Source organism: Littorina saxatilis, linkage group LG15 (genome assembly GCF_037325665.1).
Source record: "Littorina saxatilis isolate snail1 linkage group LG15, US_GU_Lsax_2.0, whole genome shotgun sequence".
NCBI classification, from domain to species: domain Eukaryota; kingdom Metazoa; phylum Mollusca; class Gastropoda; order Littorinimorpha; family Littorinidae; genus Littorina; species Littorina saxatilis.
In genome coordinates, this window is record NC_090259.1 from 16732941 (window position 1) to 16748285 (window position 15345).

Sequence of the window (15345 nt, forward strand, 5' to 3'; positions counted from 1 at the left end):
ATACAGTGCGTTCAGTTTCATCCTGTGAGTTCGATCGACAGCTTGACTAAATGTAGTAATTTCGCCTTACGCGACTTGTTTAGGTCTTATAATGGAAGGGCGCTGGTTCTGTGCGACGCTTAGTTCTCGAGATAGGTGTGACCACATGACGTTATTTGTATTTGCGTAATCGAAGATCTTTCGTATTCCTGTCAGTGTTATTGCCCAGTTCTGTGTTCTACGGTCGTTTTGACTGACTTGACAAGTTGAGAAACTGTCACGATCGGGTGACAGAGACCAAGAAAGTGTCACTCGGTGGAGTGCCTGTTCTTGGTCGATTATGATAGAAAGCGCCTGTGCGTGATATTGGGCTACAGCAGAGTTTGCTGACAGTGCTCAACTAGCACGGATGTTTTGTAGTGCACGAGTTTCACAGTGGGGGTTTCTGCTGTCATAGGGCTGACGGTTTTTCGCTGACAGCGCACACGGGATTTTCAGGGATTGAGTTTCTCGTGTCTTTTTTCTGCTTGGGGAGGCAGAATTGTGTATAGCTGGACTGGTTTTGTGACAAGGTCAGTCACGTGTTATTGGCTAGGTTGTCTGAGAGAGGCACAAGGACGGCGCACTTGACACCCAGCGGCAGAAGGGGAAGGATCTAATACACAGTTTCTAGAGTATGATGGTTTTTCACCGAGTATTATATTCGGCACTCTAAGGGAACTTCCACCAATTATTTCTTCTCTCTGCCACGTATTTTGCTGAGGACAAGTCGTCAACTTTCCTTCGTCGGCGATGGCTTTCGCATAAGGATTCGACAAGGGGTTCTGGACGTTTTTGGTCACTGTTGACGAACAGAGGCTGTTCCAGGGAGGAAGCGGATTTTTGCTTCCATGAGAGTACAATCATAGGCTTTTGAGGTAATGAATCATTGTTTAACGCTGTTGATGAGTCTGTGTTTGGGGAGTGAAATACTCTCTGTTGTTCTTTCCAGGTTGGCGCATAGTTTGCTCTCTGTGACGCTAAGGTACTGGTCTGTATATGGTTTTTGCAGATAGGGAGAGAAGGACGGAAAATGACTGTTTTGTTGTTGTAAAAAGTCCGTTTTGTGCAGGCCCACGTGCTCGATGAGATATTTAAAGATGACATGTTTTAAGGTGGTGGGTGAGGGGTAGCTGACATGTTTAGTGCACCGATGCTTTCTGTTTGCAGCCTTCGTTCGTTTCTGTCGGTTTCCTGTAACCGCTGCACGGCTGCCTTTTGACGGGGCACTGCTAGCTGCAGACGTTGGAGCTGGGACCTGAGGAAGCTACGCTAACCGGCTAACCAGCAGACCGGCTAACCAGCAGACCGGCTAACCAGCGAACCGGCTAACCAGCAAACCGGCTAACCAGCAACCCGGCTAACCAGCATACCGGCTAACCAGCATACAGAAAGAAAGCTAAGTGCACCGTGTCTTACGCACCCCGTTGACCACCGTTGTCTTTTCTTATCTGTGATTTCATTGGAGTAGTGACAACGTGGGGTGTTGACCCCTGCATGAACTAGAGCTTTTTGAACAGAACATTCTCATTTGACTGTATTTACACGGGATCAGCGTGTTACTATAATTTTCTATATACTACTGGCATTTTGTCAGTGATCACGGGTTTTTTACGTGTTGAGAACGTAAAAGGAACATATTTTGAGTGAAGGCTCGAGGGAGGTGGCGAGTTTATACATAAACAGGCGTCTGAAACTTATACTTTTGTTGACTCTATTTAATTGTATGACTGCGAGAGTGGATCGTGGTGTGGTTAGTTAATTAGTAGTAATTAACCGGTTCATAATCACCTTAAGTGATATATTGAAACGTGACACATGGGGGCCAAGCCGGGATTTACTCAGTTAATTTCCAACTGATAAAGACCCACCAATTAAGGATAACTAAGAGCAGATAATCTCGTCAGTGCTCGACTTATTTTCTGCTTGGTGCTACCCTTTTTTGTATAGTTTTGATCATATACTACACCTTAAGCGATTCGCATCTTGCAGGAAATGTAAATTGTAATTTGTGAGTTATTGTATGCGCTAACTGTGATTACTTCCCTTTCCTTTGTTTGTGAATCTTTGTTGTTGTACGTTCAGAGTTTTCCGTTGCAGAGAGCTGAGCGGGGTTAGCGGATTTGTTATTCGTTTTACTCAGTTTTCTCTACATTGTTGTTTCGCATTTTGTAACAGGTTACATTTCTACCGTTTTGTTTTACTTGGATTTTTCTCCATATTTTGACTTTGTTGGAATTTTTGGGGGGGAAGGGTCCGAGGACTTCTGTCCTAACCAAGGCTGTGGGAGACACTCTGTTGCAATGCAAAAAGCAGCCGATAAAGTAGGTCACGGCTGTGGGAAACACTTTGTTTCACCGCAAAAAGCAGCCATAAAGTAGGCTACGCGTTTTGTTCTACACCGTTTGGATTTTTCTTCTGCATTTTCCGGTTGCTGGATTTTTGTATCCATCGCTTTCATCACCGCGTGTTCTAGCTATAGCTGCGTTAGACTTACTTTTGTGATAAAGCTTTGCTAAACTAACCATGGCTACAGGGGGATCTCCTACGAGGAGAATAACTTTCGAGACTCCTGGCAGCGAGCAACCGACTGAGCGAGACGCACGCGTTAGAGCCCGAAGCGTTCTAAAACGCTTAGAAGTAGAACGGAAGGAAGAATTTGAGCGACTGACAAGAAAAGAAGAACGTGACCGACAGGAAAAGAAGGACGAACTTGACAGACAAGAAAGGGAACGACAGGCTGAACGACAGGCCGAACGTGACCGACAGGACAAGAAAGAGAAAGACGAACGAGACAGACAGGAAAGGAAAGACGAACGAGACAGACAGGAAAGAGAACGGAAAGACGATCTTGACAGACAAGAAAGGGAACGACAGGCCGAACGTGACCGACAGGAAAAGAAAGACGAACGTGACAGACTAGACCGGAAGGAACAGGCGGATCGCGATCACCAGCTAGAACTAGCTAGGCTACAGGCCGAGAAGGGTACGCTTACTCAGGCTAGCGCGCCGACATTTGTTGCCGACCGTACGAGACTGCCGACGTTCGACGATGACAAGGACTGGACCGTCAACGACCTTGCCGACCTCATTGTCATGGAGCAACTGATGTCCAGCCTGCGACCTGAGGTGGTGACCTTCGTGCAGGAACACCAGCCAAAGACTACTCAGGAGGCAGCCGACTGGATCAGAGTACACGAGGACGCCCAGGCGATCTCCGGCAAATCTTCAGGCTCACGGCCGGGAAAATCGGGAAATTCAGGTTCTTCAGGACCCAAGGACGGGAAGGACGATCAGGGACACAAAGGATCAAGTTCCAGAACTGACATCCAGTGTTATTACTGCAACAAGCGGGGCCACGTGAAGAAGGACTGCCACAGGAGACAGGCTGACCAGAAGGGCGTACACTTTGTTGGCAGTGAGGAGCTAAGGGACGTCACGAGCTCATGCACAATTCCACAACTCTGCGTTCCGTGCTCCAGGAAACATTTCCAGCCCCACTGCAACGTCTACGTTAACGGAGTGAAGGGCGAAGGTCTGCGGGACACAGGGGCAGACATGATAGTGGTTCGGGCGAGTCTAGTTCCAGCTATGGCCTACACAGGAGACAGCATCAGGGTGAGAATGGCCGAGGCATCTCACGCTTACGACTTGAACACGGCAGTGATCAAGGTCGTAACACCGTTGTTCACGGGGACCATTGTGGCCGTCGTCATGGACGATCCTCCATGCGACCTGCTCATTGGAAACCGGGTTCAGTTTGTGGACGGCGTCACCAGGGAGGTTCCCGTTTATCGGTCTCCCGACGTCATTTCAGTGCTCACGCGGGCACAGGCGGAGCGAGAGGACAAACCTCTCAAACCCCTACCTGCTGCACGAGCTGCCCTGGGGAACGTGACCCCCGCGCTTCTCGCGAAGGCTCAGGCATCTGATCCGACATTAGCGACTCCTCGGGAGCACGCGAAGTCGGGGAAGGTGAAGCTGAGCGGGAAGCATGGGAGGTCAAAGTTCCTCAGGGACAAGAAGTTGCTCTACCGTGAGTTCAGCAACCAAGAAGGTACATTCAAACAGGTTGTCGTGCCTCGCGAGTTTCGCGAGGGTGTCATGGCAACGGCACACGACTCGATTCTGGGAGGTCATCTTGGCACCAAGAAGACCACGGATCGTGTCTGGCGCCACTTTTACTGGCCAGGCATCTGCACGGATGTCCGACGTTTCTGTGCGTCCTGCGATAAGTGCCAGAAGGTGGTTGCCAAAGGAAGGGTGAGGAAGGTCCCCTTGGAGAAGATGCCGCTCATCGACGAACCCTTTCGTCGGGTGGCAGTGGACATCATCGGGCCCATCTTGCCTGCGTCTGAGAACGGAAACAGATACATTTTGACCATGGTGGACTACGCTACTCGATACCCAGAGGCGATCCCTCTGAAATCGATTGAAGCCACGCGAGTAGCTGAGGCTCTGGTTACTATGTGGTCCCGGCTGGGAATTCCATCAGAGGTACTCACCGACAGAGGCACGCAGTTCACGGGAGGAGTGATGGCGGAGGCAGCACGACTGCTATCACTGGAGCAGCACTTCACCACTCCTTACCATGCTCAGTGCAACGGACTGGTGGAAAGGTTCAATGGCACCTTGAAGACCATGCTGAGGAAACTAGCTCAGGAGAAACCACGCACGTGGGACAGGTACATCCCAGCATTGCTTTTTGCATACCGCGAGGTTCCTCAGGAGAGCTTGGGCTTTTCCCCATTTGAGTTGTTGTACGGCAGACAGGTACGCGGTCCCATGGCTATCCTGCGTCAGGCTTGGACGGACGAAGAAGCTGACGAGGAGGTGCAGACGACAGCGACCTACATAGTAGAACTCAGGAACAGGATTGAAGAGACCTGCAAACTGGCTCAAGAGAACCTGGGAAGAGCAGCACAGCGTTACGCGCGAGGATTCGACCGCAAGGCACGGCCGCGCAGCTTCAAGATTGGAGAACGGGTGTTGCTACTTCTACCTGTCAAACACAACAAGCTACAACTGCAGTGGCAAGGACCTTTTGAGGTGACAGCGAAAGTGGGCCAGAACGACTACAGGATCATGATGCACGGGAAAGCACGCCTGTACCACGCCAACCTGCTGCGCGCCTACATAGAGAGGACAGCCTACGGGGAGAAGAACAAAGACCAGAAGAACGAAGACAAGAAGACAGAGAAGGTTGCAGTCATCAGGGGTGAAACGAGGGGTTGCTCGTTCTTGAGGACGACCTTTCTGTCTGGAAACAGACCATCAACCTCTGCAATATCTTCAGGTTGCAAGGTTGGCAAACGCCAGACTTATGCGCTGGGCGTTGATTCTCCAACCGTACCAATTCACGGTACGCGTCATTCCGGGCGCCAACAATGTTGGAGCTGACTTTCTCTCTCGGGCTGTAGAGGAGAACATGACTGTGAGCGAAACCGAGGTTTCGTCTTGAAGAGGGGAGGTGTGTCACGATCGGGTGACAGAGACCAAGAAAGTGTCACTCGGTGGAGTGCCTGTTCTTGGTCGATTATGATAGAAAGCGCCTGTGCGTGATATTGGGCTACAGCAGAGTTTGCTGACAGTGCTCAACTAGCACGGATGTTTTGTAGTGCACGAGTTTCACAGTGGGGGTTTCTGCTGTCATAGGGCTGACGGTTTTTCGCTGACAGCGCACACGGGATTTTCAGGGATTGAGTTTCTCGTGTCTTTTTTCTGCTTGGGGAGGCAGAATTGTGTATAGCTGGACTGGTTTTGTGACAAGGTCAGTCACGTGTTATTGGCTAGGTTGTCTGAGAGAGGCACAAGGACGGCGCACTTGACACCCAGCGGCAGAAGGGGAAGGATCTAATACACAGTTTCTAGAGTATGATGGTTTTTCACCGAGTATTATATTCGGCACTCTAAGGGAACTTCCACCAATTATTTCTTCTCTCTGCCACGTATTTTGCTGAGGACAAGTCGTCAACTTTCCTTCGTCGGCGATGGCTTTCGCATAAGGATTCGACAAGGGGTTCTGGACGTTTTTGGTCACTGTTGACGAACAGAGGCTGTTCCAGGGAGGAAGCGGATTTTTGCTTCCATGAGAGTACAATCATAGGCTTTTGAGGTAATGAATCATTGTTTAACGCTGTTGATGAGTCTGTGTTTGGGGAGTGAAATACTCTCTGTTGTTCTTTCCAGGTTGGCGCATAGTTTGCTCTCTGTGACGCTAAGGTACTGGTCTGTATATGGTTTTTGCAGATAGGGAGAGAAGGACGGAAAATGACTGTTTTGTTGTTGTAAAAAGTCCGTTTTGTGCAGGCCCACGTGCTCGATGAGATATTTAAAGATGACATGTTTTAAGGTGGTGGGTGAGGGGTAGCTGACATGTTTAGTGCACCGATGCTTTCTGTTTGCAGCCTTCGTTCGTTTCTGTCGGTTTCCTGTAACCGCTGCACGGCTGCCTTTTGACGGGGCACTGCTAGCTGCAGACGTTGGAGCTGGGACCTGAGGAAGCTACGCTAACCGGCTAACCAGCAGACCGGCTAACCAGCAGACCGGCTAACCAGCGAACCGGCTAACCAGCAAACCGGCTAACCAGCAACCCGGCTAACCAGCATACCGGCTAACCAGCATACAGAAAGAAAGCTAAGTGCACCGTGTCTTACGCACCCCGTTGACCACCGTTGTCTTTTCTTATCTGTGATTTCATTGGAGTAGTGACAACGTGGGGTGTTGACCCCTGCATGAACTAGAGCTTTTTGAACAGAACATTCTCATTTGACTGTATTTACACGGGATCAGCGTGTTACTATAATTTTCTATATACTACTGGCATTTTGTCAGTGATCACGGGTTTTTTACGTGTTGAGAACGTAAAAGGAACATATTTTGAGTGAAGGCTCGAGGGAGGTGGCGAGTTTATACATAAACAGGCGTCTGAAACTTATACTTTTGTTGACTCTATTTAATTGTATGACTGCGAGAGTGGATCGTGGTGTGGTTAGTTAATTAGTAGTAATTAACCGGTTCATAATCACCTTAAGTGATATATTGAAACGTGACAGAAACCCAATGACATTTTATTTTTGCGAAGCAACTGCACATGAAAAGAAAACGTGGAGAAGTATGTTTGGGTGCTGCATGACTTTATGATCACCAACGATTTTTCCCTTGAGAAAATGAAGATGTCTGCTTTTCGTCTGCTTTGAAGGTTAGGAGATTTTACAGCGCACACGGCAAAATGCAAGTCGTATTGGACAAGAATTTTGTTATTCTTCTTTCTTCGAAGAACCGTAGATTTGTTCTTGGACATATTTTGGAGCTGTGCATTGTTATATTATGGGAAAAACACGTTCAAACACAAATTCGCTAAGAAACGATGATCATTTGCTCCGGAACTGCAACGTCAATTTGCCCAAACTAAAAATTCTGGCTCAATATGCGGGAACAGGCTGGTAGTCATCCTGATTGAACTCAGGTCAAAATGAGTTCGGCTCCTTCTCTCCCTGACCGGATGCTACAGTCCTACGCGAATCTATCAAAACAAAAATACAGAGTTATCTCCCATGTATGGTTATCGCGAGCACTGATCTAAATTTGAGATCAGCGTTCGCGAGATGAAAATGATTGCAGATTGGCCGACTTTGACAGTGATCTTCGTTCTGTTCTTCACAGTTATGATAAAGACATCGTTCTAAGGTCAAAACAAGTCGAAATGTTGGGACTGCTGCCGGAAGGAGACCGTAATATATGGTTTCATCACTGTTAACTGGTTACAGAAAAAATCGTCTGCTCCCGGCCAGTGAACGCCGAAACCAAACGGTTGATTATCACGTGACACTTTTGCCATATTTAGAGTTGTTTGCACAGTAAATACAGCCGCGAAAAATAGCTCGCTTGAAACTGTCTTACATATCAATTCCTTTGTAATTTAAAAATTACAAAACACCATGAAAAATCATTATCGACGATCGCGAATCTGCTTATATCAATAATACATTACAAAAAGCTCTAAATATGTTAAAAAAAAAATCGGTGTCCTTGCCAGACAAACTCAAGGCATCCTGTCAGGGAGAGAATGAGCCGACCTCATTTTGACCTGAGTTCAGGATGGCTGGTAGTGTCATATTATTTTGATGGGTTTGGAAGAACTGCTCCTAATTTACATAGCACTCCTGTTCTTTTTTTCGTCACACCCAAAACCGTTATTTGTTTTGGCCGACGCAGCATTATTATAAGGAAGATTCCATTGTATATCCCCCCCCCCAAAACAAAAAAACCGCTGTTCCAGCTTCACAAAATAATGTTCAAGAGAACATTCACGTCTGACCAATTGACACAAAATTGATCCTAATATCACCTGTATCAATCCATTCCGTTATCAAACATGTTCCGAGCTCAACTGTCCCGCTCGAACCGTGTAGATCTATTTTTGCGGGCACCCCCCGAAGAAATGCAGCCTCATCGGCTTCCACCTGCAATATATTCGTTTTCATTAGGAATGTGACGTCCTGTTCTTCGTCAGGTCACACCTATCTCGAAAACTAAGCGTCGCACAGAACCAGCGCCCCTCCATTACCGTGGAATAAATGTTTCGTGTTACACCTATTTACTCCGGAGTAATTGGTTCGTGGAATAAATGTTTCGTGTTCCATACGGACGGACACGGATGAATACTAAGACTTGCCCATTACTCAGGTGAGTCAAAAAGGGTAGGCTTACTTACTAAATACTGCCTCCATACTAGGGCAACGACCACATCTGGAAACACACACACACACACACACCAAGTAAAGTAGTGCAGAAAACAGCTTTCACTTGAGAGAGAGAGAGAGAGAGAGAGAGACAGAGAGAGACAGAGAGAGAGAGAGAGAGACAGAGACAGAGACAGAGAGAGAGAGCAAGCACATGCGGTAGGTATAATCGTTGACTGCACCACATAGTAAAAACTACTAGATATGTAACTGAGCTTCGAGTCTTGCTCCACTTCAGAAAAAAGTATGCAAAAAAATCATTGCCTATGTCGAGGACATTTGTAACTTTAGAATACCAGACAAATGGATGTTCTAACTATCTGTACCTTATAAGTTTAGCTGCTTGTGCGCCACATGATTTTAAACCGTATTCTGTGCGACCAAACGTTTTTTATGTCGACGACATGTCACTTCGCTGGGGTTCGTTCACAGGCGGAAGGTATCGTTCACTGGACCACCACTATCACAGAAAGACCAGTCTGTCGTGACTGTGGTTCGTCAAAGCGATTCCGAGTCCGAGGAGATTGTAGTCCGATGCGCTTAAATTATTGGTTAATAACCGGATACGTAATATTTACATATTTAATAGACCAATGAGCGCGAGTATGCATATTCAGTGCGGTAAGTCTTTCCGTCCGACAAACCACAGCAGCGTTTTGCAAACGAATGTTCGTATATATATGATGGGGCGGACGGCAGTTGAAAATTAAAGGTACATAATTATAGTTAAAACAACTTGATTTATTTTACCTTACACGGACTGCAGGAAGAGGCAAACCATCTCGAACAAAATATATTTTTTATTCGGAATTGACTCCTAGAACAAACAGGACTCGAAGCTGAGTATCATGCCTTGTTCTTTTTAGTATGATAGTGTTGGTGAGAGAGAGAGAGAAAGAGAGAGAGAGAGAGAGAGAGAGAGAGAGAGAGAGAGAGAGAGAGAGAGAGAGAGAGTTCTACCGAGAGAACTTTTTCGTTTCCACCCAACTGTTAAAGTGAAGTTGCATAGGCTTTTGTGCATCTGTGTCCCACGGCGCCGTTACCATGGATAACGGGATGATTAACGTGCGTACTTGATCGCCTGCATGCGTGTACACACGACGGGAAAATCTGACCTCATCAGTTACCTACCACGTACGCAGGCGCTGCCAGCGGGATGAAAACCCTGGACCTTCTACTCGGAAAGGCATAGTAAGCACGTCTTCTGAGGTAGGGCTGGACCTATTGTATGAGCGGGATCCGGAGGGGCTGTTTGTTTGTGTGTTTGCTTGTTTATTTGTGTGTTTCTTGTTTTGATTTTGATTTTGTTTGGTTGGTTGACATGCGGCTATAGGTAGGACGTAAGCCCGCCTTATTCATCTCACACAAACTCCATACTGACTATCCCCCTCCCCTCTCAGGTACTGCTAGTCGAACTGTCGACCGTGTATTCTACTCGTGGGGTTTAATTCGTAATGCAAAATGGTATTTCAACTTACAAACTTGCTTCATTGCAAAATGCTTTTATCATTCAAGGCACGTAACAACTCGGTGCGTTTTCAGCGAATAAATCGTACTTGGGGGTAAATCGATCGAATTTCATCACGAATTTGCTTCAATAGCAAGAAACTGATATGCCTTTCTTATTCCCTCCAGATAATTGTACCTCTTGAAATTGGTGGGAAAACATTAAGTCTGGAATTTGTTTTGAGCTCCGAAGCCTGGCATTTTTCAAGGCACATGATTGTCGTTTTTGGCTCACGTAAGTGTAGCCTATGCGATGCTAATTTGTGTCTGTCTGTGCGTGCGTCAGTGTGTGTGTGCGTGTGTGATAGAAACTTTAACATTTGACTGAACACCGAAATACTAATTTTACCGGGTTATTATCCAAGCAACAGCTTCGAAGTATTGAAGCAATGATCAACATTTCGTCGGCACGTATGTAGATAAAGTGTGTATCCAAAGAAAACGGGTGGTAGTGGGTTTTGGGGGGGGGGGGGGGGGTAAAAACAGGTGACTGGTATGTGTTGTGTGTGGTATGTAGACCAGGTCAGAGGTCAAGGTTAGGTCAGATCGCGTGAAGCATTGTGGTATAGATTCACTTCTCAGTTCTAACCGAGCTGCATTCGCCGATTCGGGGAAGACGATTTCACATTGTTCGGTTTCGTAGCGGCTCCAGAAAAAATAGATAAAGAAGATACCAAAGGAGATTTCCTGCAGGTTGATCTGCACAGCGTGTTTTCAGTGTCTGCGCGAGGAAGCGCTGTCGAAAGGGCAGTGTCGATCTCAGTGGCAGTCGTGTCCCCGTAAGTAGGCTACAGACAGACAGATCTAGCGTCTCCCACTCTTGCACTGTGTCTATGCTTACTGTGTGTGTGTATGTGTGACGGAGTGATTGAGTTTGTGTTACTGTTTGTTGATTTCTTACGGGAGCCTTGAAGGCTTCGCCTCTTGTTGAATATTGCTTCACTTACCGTATGGATAGTAAAAGCCAAAAGAAGATCTAGCAATCATTCGAGACATTTTGTAGAAGGGCAATACGCCATCGTCAAGAAGCGGACGTATCTTGGACGCATAATTAGCGGGTTTGCTGAACTTGGCAAAGTAAAGCCTACTGTCCTGGTCAGCCACGTTCCCGAACTTATCCGTGATGTTTGTCAAATTTTTCGGCGATGTACAAATAAACTGCAGCAAAAATATGAGCGAGCACACGCACACACGTAACCAGCTCATGGCTGCAGCTTGAAGGGCGTGATGTGACTCCCTTATCTACAACTCTTGTGGTCAGCCCATCTTCTGTAAGCCTGCCCGCTTCAGTCCATTTTGAAGGGTAAAATGAAGCTGACTGGCGAAAGACAGTTTGCAGATAAACTTTCTGTCTCGAAGAAACTGCGTCACGAAAGATAAATTGACGTCACATCCGCGAATTGCATTTAAGGTTTGGGACCGTGGCTGAGCGCATGGTGGCCGCCATTATTAGTCTCGGCTTTACTGACGCAGTGGCCCAGTAATATCACGACTTTTTTTGCTTGACCTTTCGGAGCTCATGGGGGCTGCCATTTTGTTTTCTTCTCCGACATTTGTTCCGGTTTAACATATATATCTGAAACCGGTGTCACGAACTGAAAACTCTGCCTGAACAATCCTTCTCATTGCGGTCAATGCGCATGCGCTAACATGGGGAGATTAATCAGGTCGTGAACAACCTAACCCTAACCCTTACCCTTACCCTACCCTTACCCTAATTCTAACCCTAATCCTAACCCTAACCCATGGTTCGTTCGGTCAAAGGGTCGCATTTTTTAAGTCCAAGATTGGCGCATGCGCATTGACCGTATGGATAGTAAAAACCAAAAGAAGATCTAGCAATCATTCGAGACATTTTGTAGAAGGGCAATACACCATCGTCAAGAAGCGGACGTATCTTGGACGCATAATTAGCGGGTTTGCTGAACTTGGCAAAGGTTTCAGTTCGTGTCACCGGGATTTGAACACTCTAACCCTAATCCTAACCCTAACCCATGGTTCGTTCGGTCAAAGGGTCGCATTTTTTAAGTCCAAGATTGGCGCATGCGCATTGACCGCAATGAGAGGGATTGTTCAGCAGGGGTTTCAGTTCGTGTCACCGGGATTTGAACACTCTAACCCTAATCCTAACCCTAACCCATGGTTCGTTCGGTCAAAGGGTCGCATTTTTTAAGTCCAAGATTGGCGCATGCGCATTGACCGCAATGAGAGGGATTGTTCAGCAGAGGTTTCAGTTCGTGTCACCGGGATTTGAACACTCAACCTTCCGCACAGGAGGGGTATTCACGACTTTTTTGCTTGACCTTTCGGAGCTCATGGGGGCTGCCATTTTGTTTTCTTCTCTGACATGTGTTCCGGTTTAACATATCTGAAACCGGTTTAAAACACCACTAGGCGGAAACCCCAAAATATTGACGGCCGCCTTTTTCGAAATAAAAAACGCTGGCGCTGGACCCGAGTACTCTTCAGACTGGCTCGCTCCCCCAGTATGAAAGTTGTTGTCTTGTGCACGTGGATTTAAAAAAAAAAAAATAAATAAAATTATTTATTTATTTTACACAATTAAAAAAATTATTAGAGTAAAATAAAACATTAAAACGTTCATAATAAACAATAGTAAACAAGAATTAAAAAAAAAATTAAAAAAATAGACCGCCCATGCCGGCAATCGAACCCGGATCACTTTGAATTTTTTTTTTTTTAATTTTACACAATTAAAAAAATTATTAGAGTAAAATAACACATTAAAACGTTCATAATAAACAATAGTAAACAAGAATTAAAAAAAAAAAAAAAATAGACCGCCCATGCCGGCAATCGAACCCGGATCACTTTGGCCACCAAGCCACCAACTCTGACAATTTTGCCAGTGAACTCAAATGCCTAGGCCGTACGCGAAGTGGCTGACGCACGCAAAGGCAGCCATACGCCGCTTTCGGAGGAAGCATGCTGGGTATTTTCGTGTTTCTATAACCCACCGAACTCTGACATGGATTACAGGATCTTTTTCGTGCGCACTTGGCTTGTGCTTGCGTGTACACACGGGGGTGTTCGGACACCGAGGAGAGTCTGTATGAGAGGGCAAATGGGTCCAAACGGAGCGCTCATTTAAGGAGGGCGAAATAAGTGAGGGCGCCTAAACTGAGCGCTCCAGTTAAGGATTGATTGGCTGGTAAAAATAGTTAGCCAATCAAATCACATTTCTTAAGATTCGCGCTCTAAAAAGGAGGGCGCAGTTTAATTGGCGAGCGATAGATTCGCGCTCCAAAAAGGAGCGCGCATTTATTGAGGGCGCAGCTTATCGTTATGGGGCAAATAGGCCCAAACGGAGCGCTCATTTAAAGAGGGCGAAATAAGTGAGGGCGCCTAATCTGAGCGCTCCAGTTAAGGATTGATTGGCTGGTAAAAATAGTTATCAATTTCTGTAGATGCACGCGCATTTATTGCGCCCGTATGTTTGGATCGCGAGTCGGTAAAAAACTTGCAATGGAAACATTGTCGGAACGGAGACCATAGTCATTGCTTGCCACCATGGCTTCACGAGAACACAGTTTTAAAGACACCCCGATGTAACGGTGATCTCAAAGTGTTTGTAAACAAATTAAAAATTCCACCAGAAGACCAAGAAGTCGGGATTGTTTGTGTTGATAATCATTGATCTATCAGTTTACTGTCAGTGTAGTGCGCCTTATTCATTGCCGTGGTTCGACAATATTGTGATGTGCGTGTGTTTGTATGTGTGTGTGCCGGTGTATGTGTGTATGTGCGCTTATGAATATAATTATACATCTGTGAGGGGTTTAGGTAGAATATGTGGGTATGTGTATCAATAGACCTATATTAGGTCCCTGGTATCAGTGAGTGGTTGATGTGGGTGTGTTTTAAAGTCTTAGGTATGACCCGGCCGGGGTTCGAACCCACGACCTCCCGATCACGGGGCGGACGCCTCACAGGTTTGCAAACTATGTGCCAGTCAGCGACAGTAAGCATAGGCAAGTGAATGTGCTGCCACACAAGCAAGGAATTTGCAACACATCCAATTACAGTATACAGACACGGGTCAACCAGTCCTAGCAATGACCTCATAATGCCGGCATGTGGCAAGGTAGTTGTTAGATTGCCAATTTTGTCTGATGGTATTTGCCCAAAAATATACTACTGCTACAGAAAAAGACTGGTTTCGTTCCGACAATTTTTCCATTCCAAGTTTTTGGAGAACGCGCGAGTAAAATGTTCTCCTCAGTTTTGAAGCGCGAATCTATTGCTCGCCAAATAAACTGCGCCCTCCTTTTTGGAGCGCGAATCTTAAGAAATGTGATTTGATTGGCTAACTATTTTTACCAGCCAATCAATCCTTAACTGGAGCGCTCAGTTTAGGCGCCCTCACTTATTTCGCCCTTCTTAAATGAGCGCTCCGTTTGGGCCTATTTGCCCCATAACGATAAGCTGCGCCCTCAATAAATGCGCGCTCCTTTTTGGAGCGCGGGAGCGCGAATCTTAAGAAATGTGATTTGATTGGCTAACTATTTTTACCAGCCTGGAGCGCTCAGTTTAGGCGCCCTCGCTTATTTCGCCCTCCGTAAATGAGCGCTCCGTTTGGGCCCATTTGCCCTTTCATAAGTCTGCACACAAAGTTGACTCTGAGAAATAAATCTCTCGCCGAACGTGGGGACGAACTCACCCTGACAGCGGCCAACTCCGGGATACAAATCCAGCGCGCTACCGACTGAGCTACATCCCCGCCCTATCCAGGAGTAAACAGCGTGTTTGCAGACTGAGCAGATCTGAGTACGTAGTCATGTGCAGTAATGTGGAACCCCCCCCCCCCCCCCCCCCCCTCCCCGACCTCCAAACATATAAGAAAATCAGGTCTTAAAAAGGAGGGAGTCTTAAAATGGGGGTAAACCTACGGAGGTTATATGAACAGAATGTCTGAATAACAATGTCTTTAACGGGATTGAGTCTTAAATTGGGGGGTCTTAAAAAAGGGGGAGGCGGGGGGGGGGGGGGTTACATTGTATGTGCTGTAACTGCAGTAGTGTTAGTAGACTGAGTTCCAAGGGACCTGTACGTTTTA

General features: G+C 46.6%; 1 protein-coding gene across 1 annotated transcript in view; it reads right to left on the reverse strand.

The window, feature by feature from the left end:
• The window catches only part of LOC138948681 (prominin-1-like), a 21587-nt gene extending 9986 nt beyond the window's left edge, over window positions 1–11601 (reverse strand). Inside the window, exons 1-2 of the mRNA XM_070320271.1 lie at window positions 11216–11601; window positions 8735–8769 (exon numbers count right to left, since the gene is read on the reverse strand). Of these exons, the coding sequence (XP_070176372.1) occupies window positions 8735–8769; window positions 11216–11474 (294 nt within the window). The 5' untranslated portion in view covers window positions 11475–11601. The remainder of the gene's footprint in view (window positions 1–8734; window positions 8770–11215) is intronic.
• Window positions 11602–15345: the final 3744 nt, after the last annotated feature.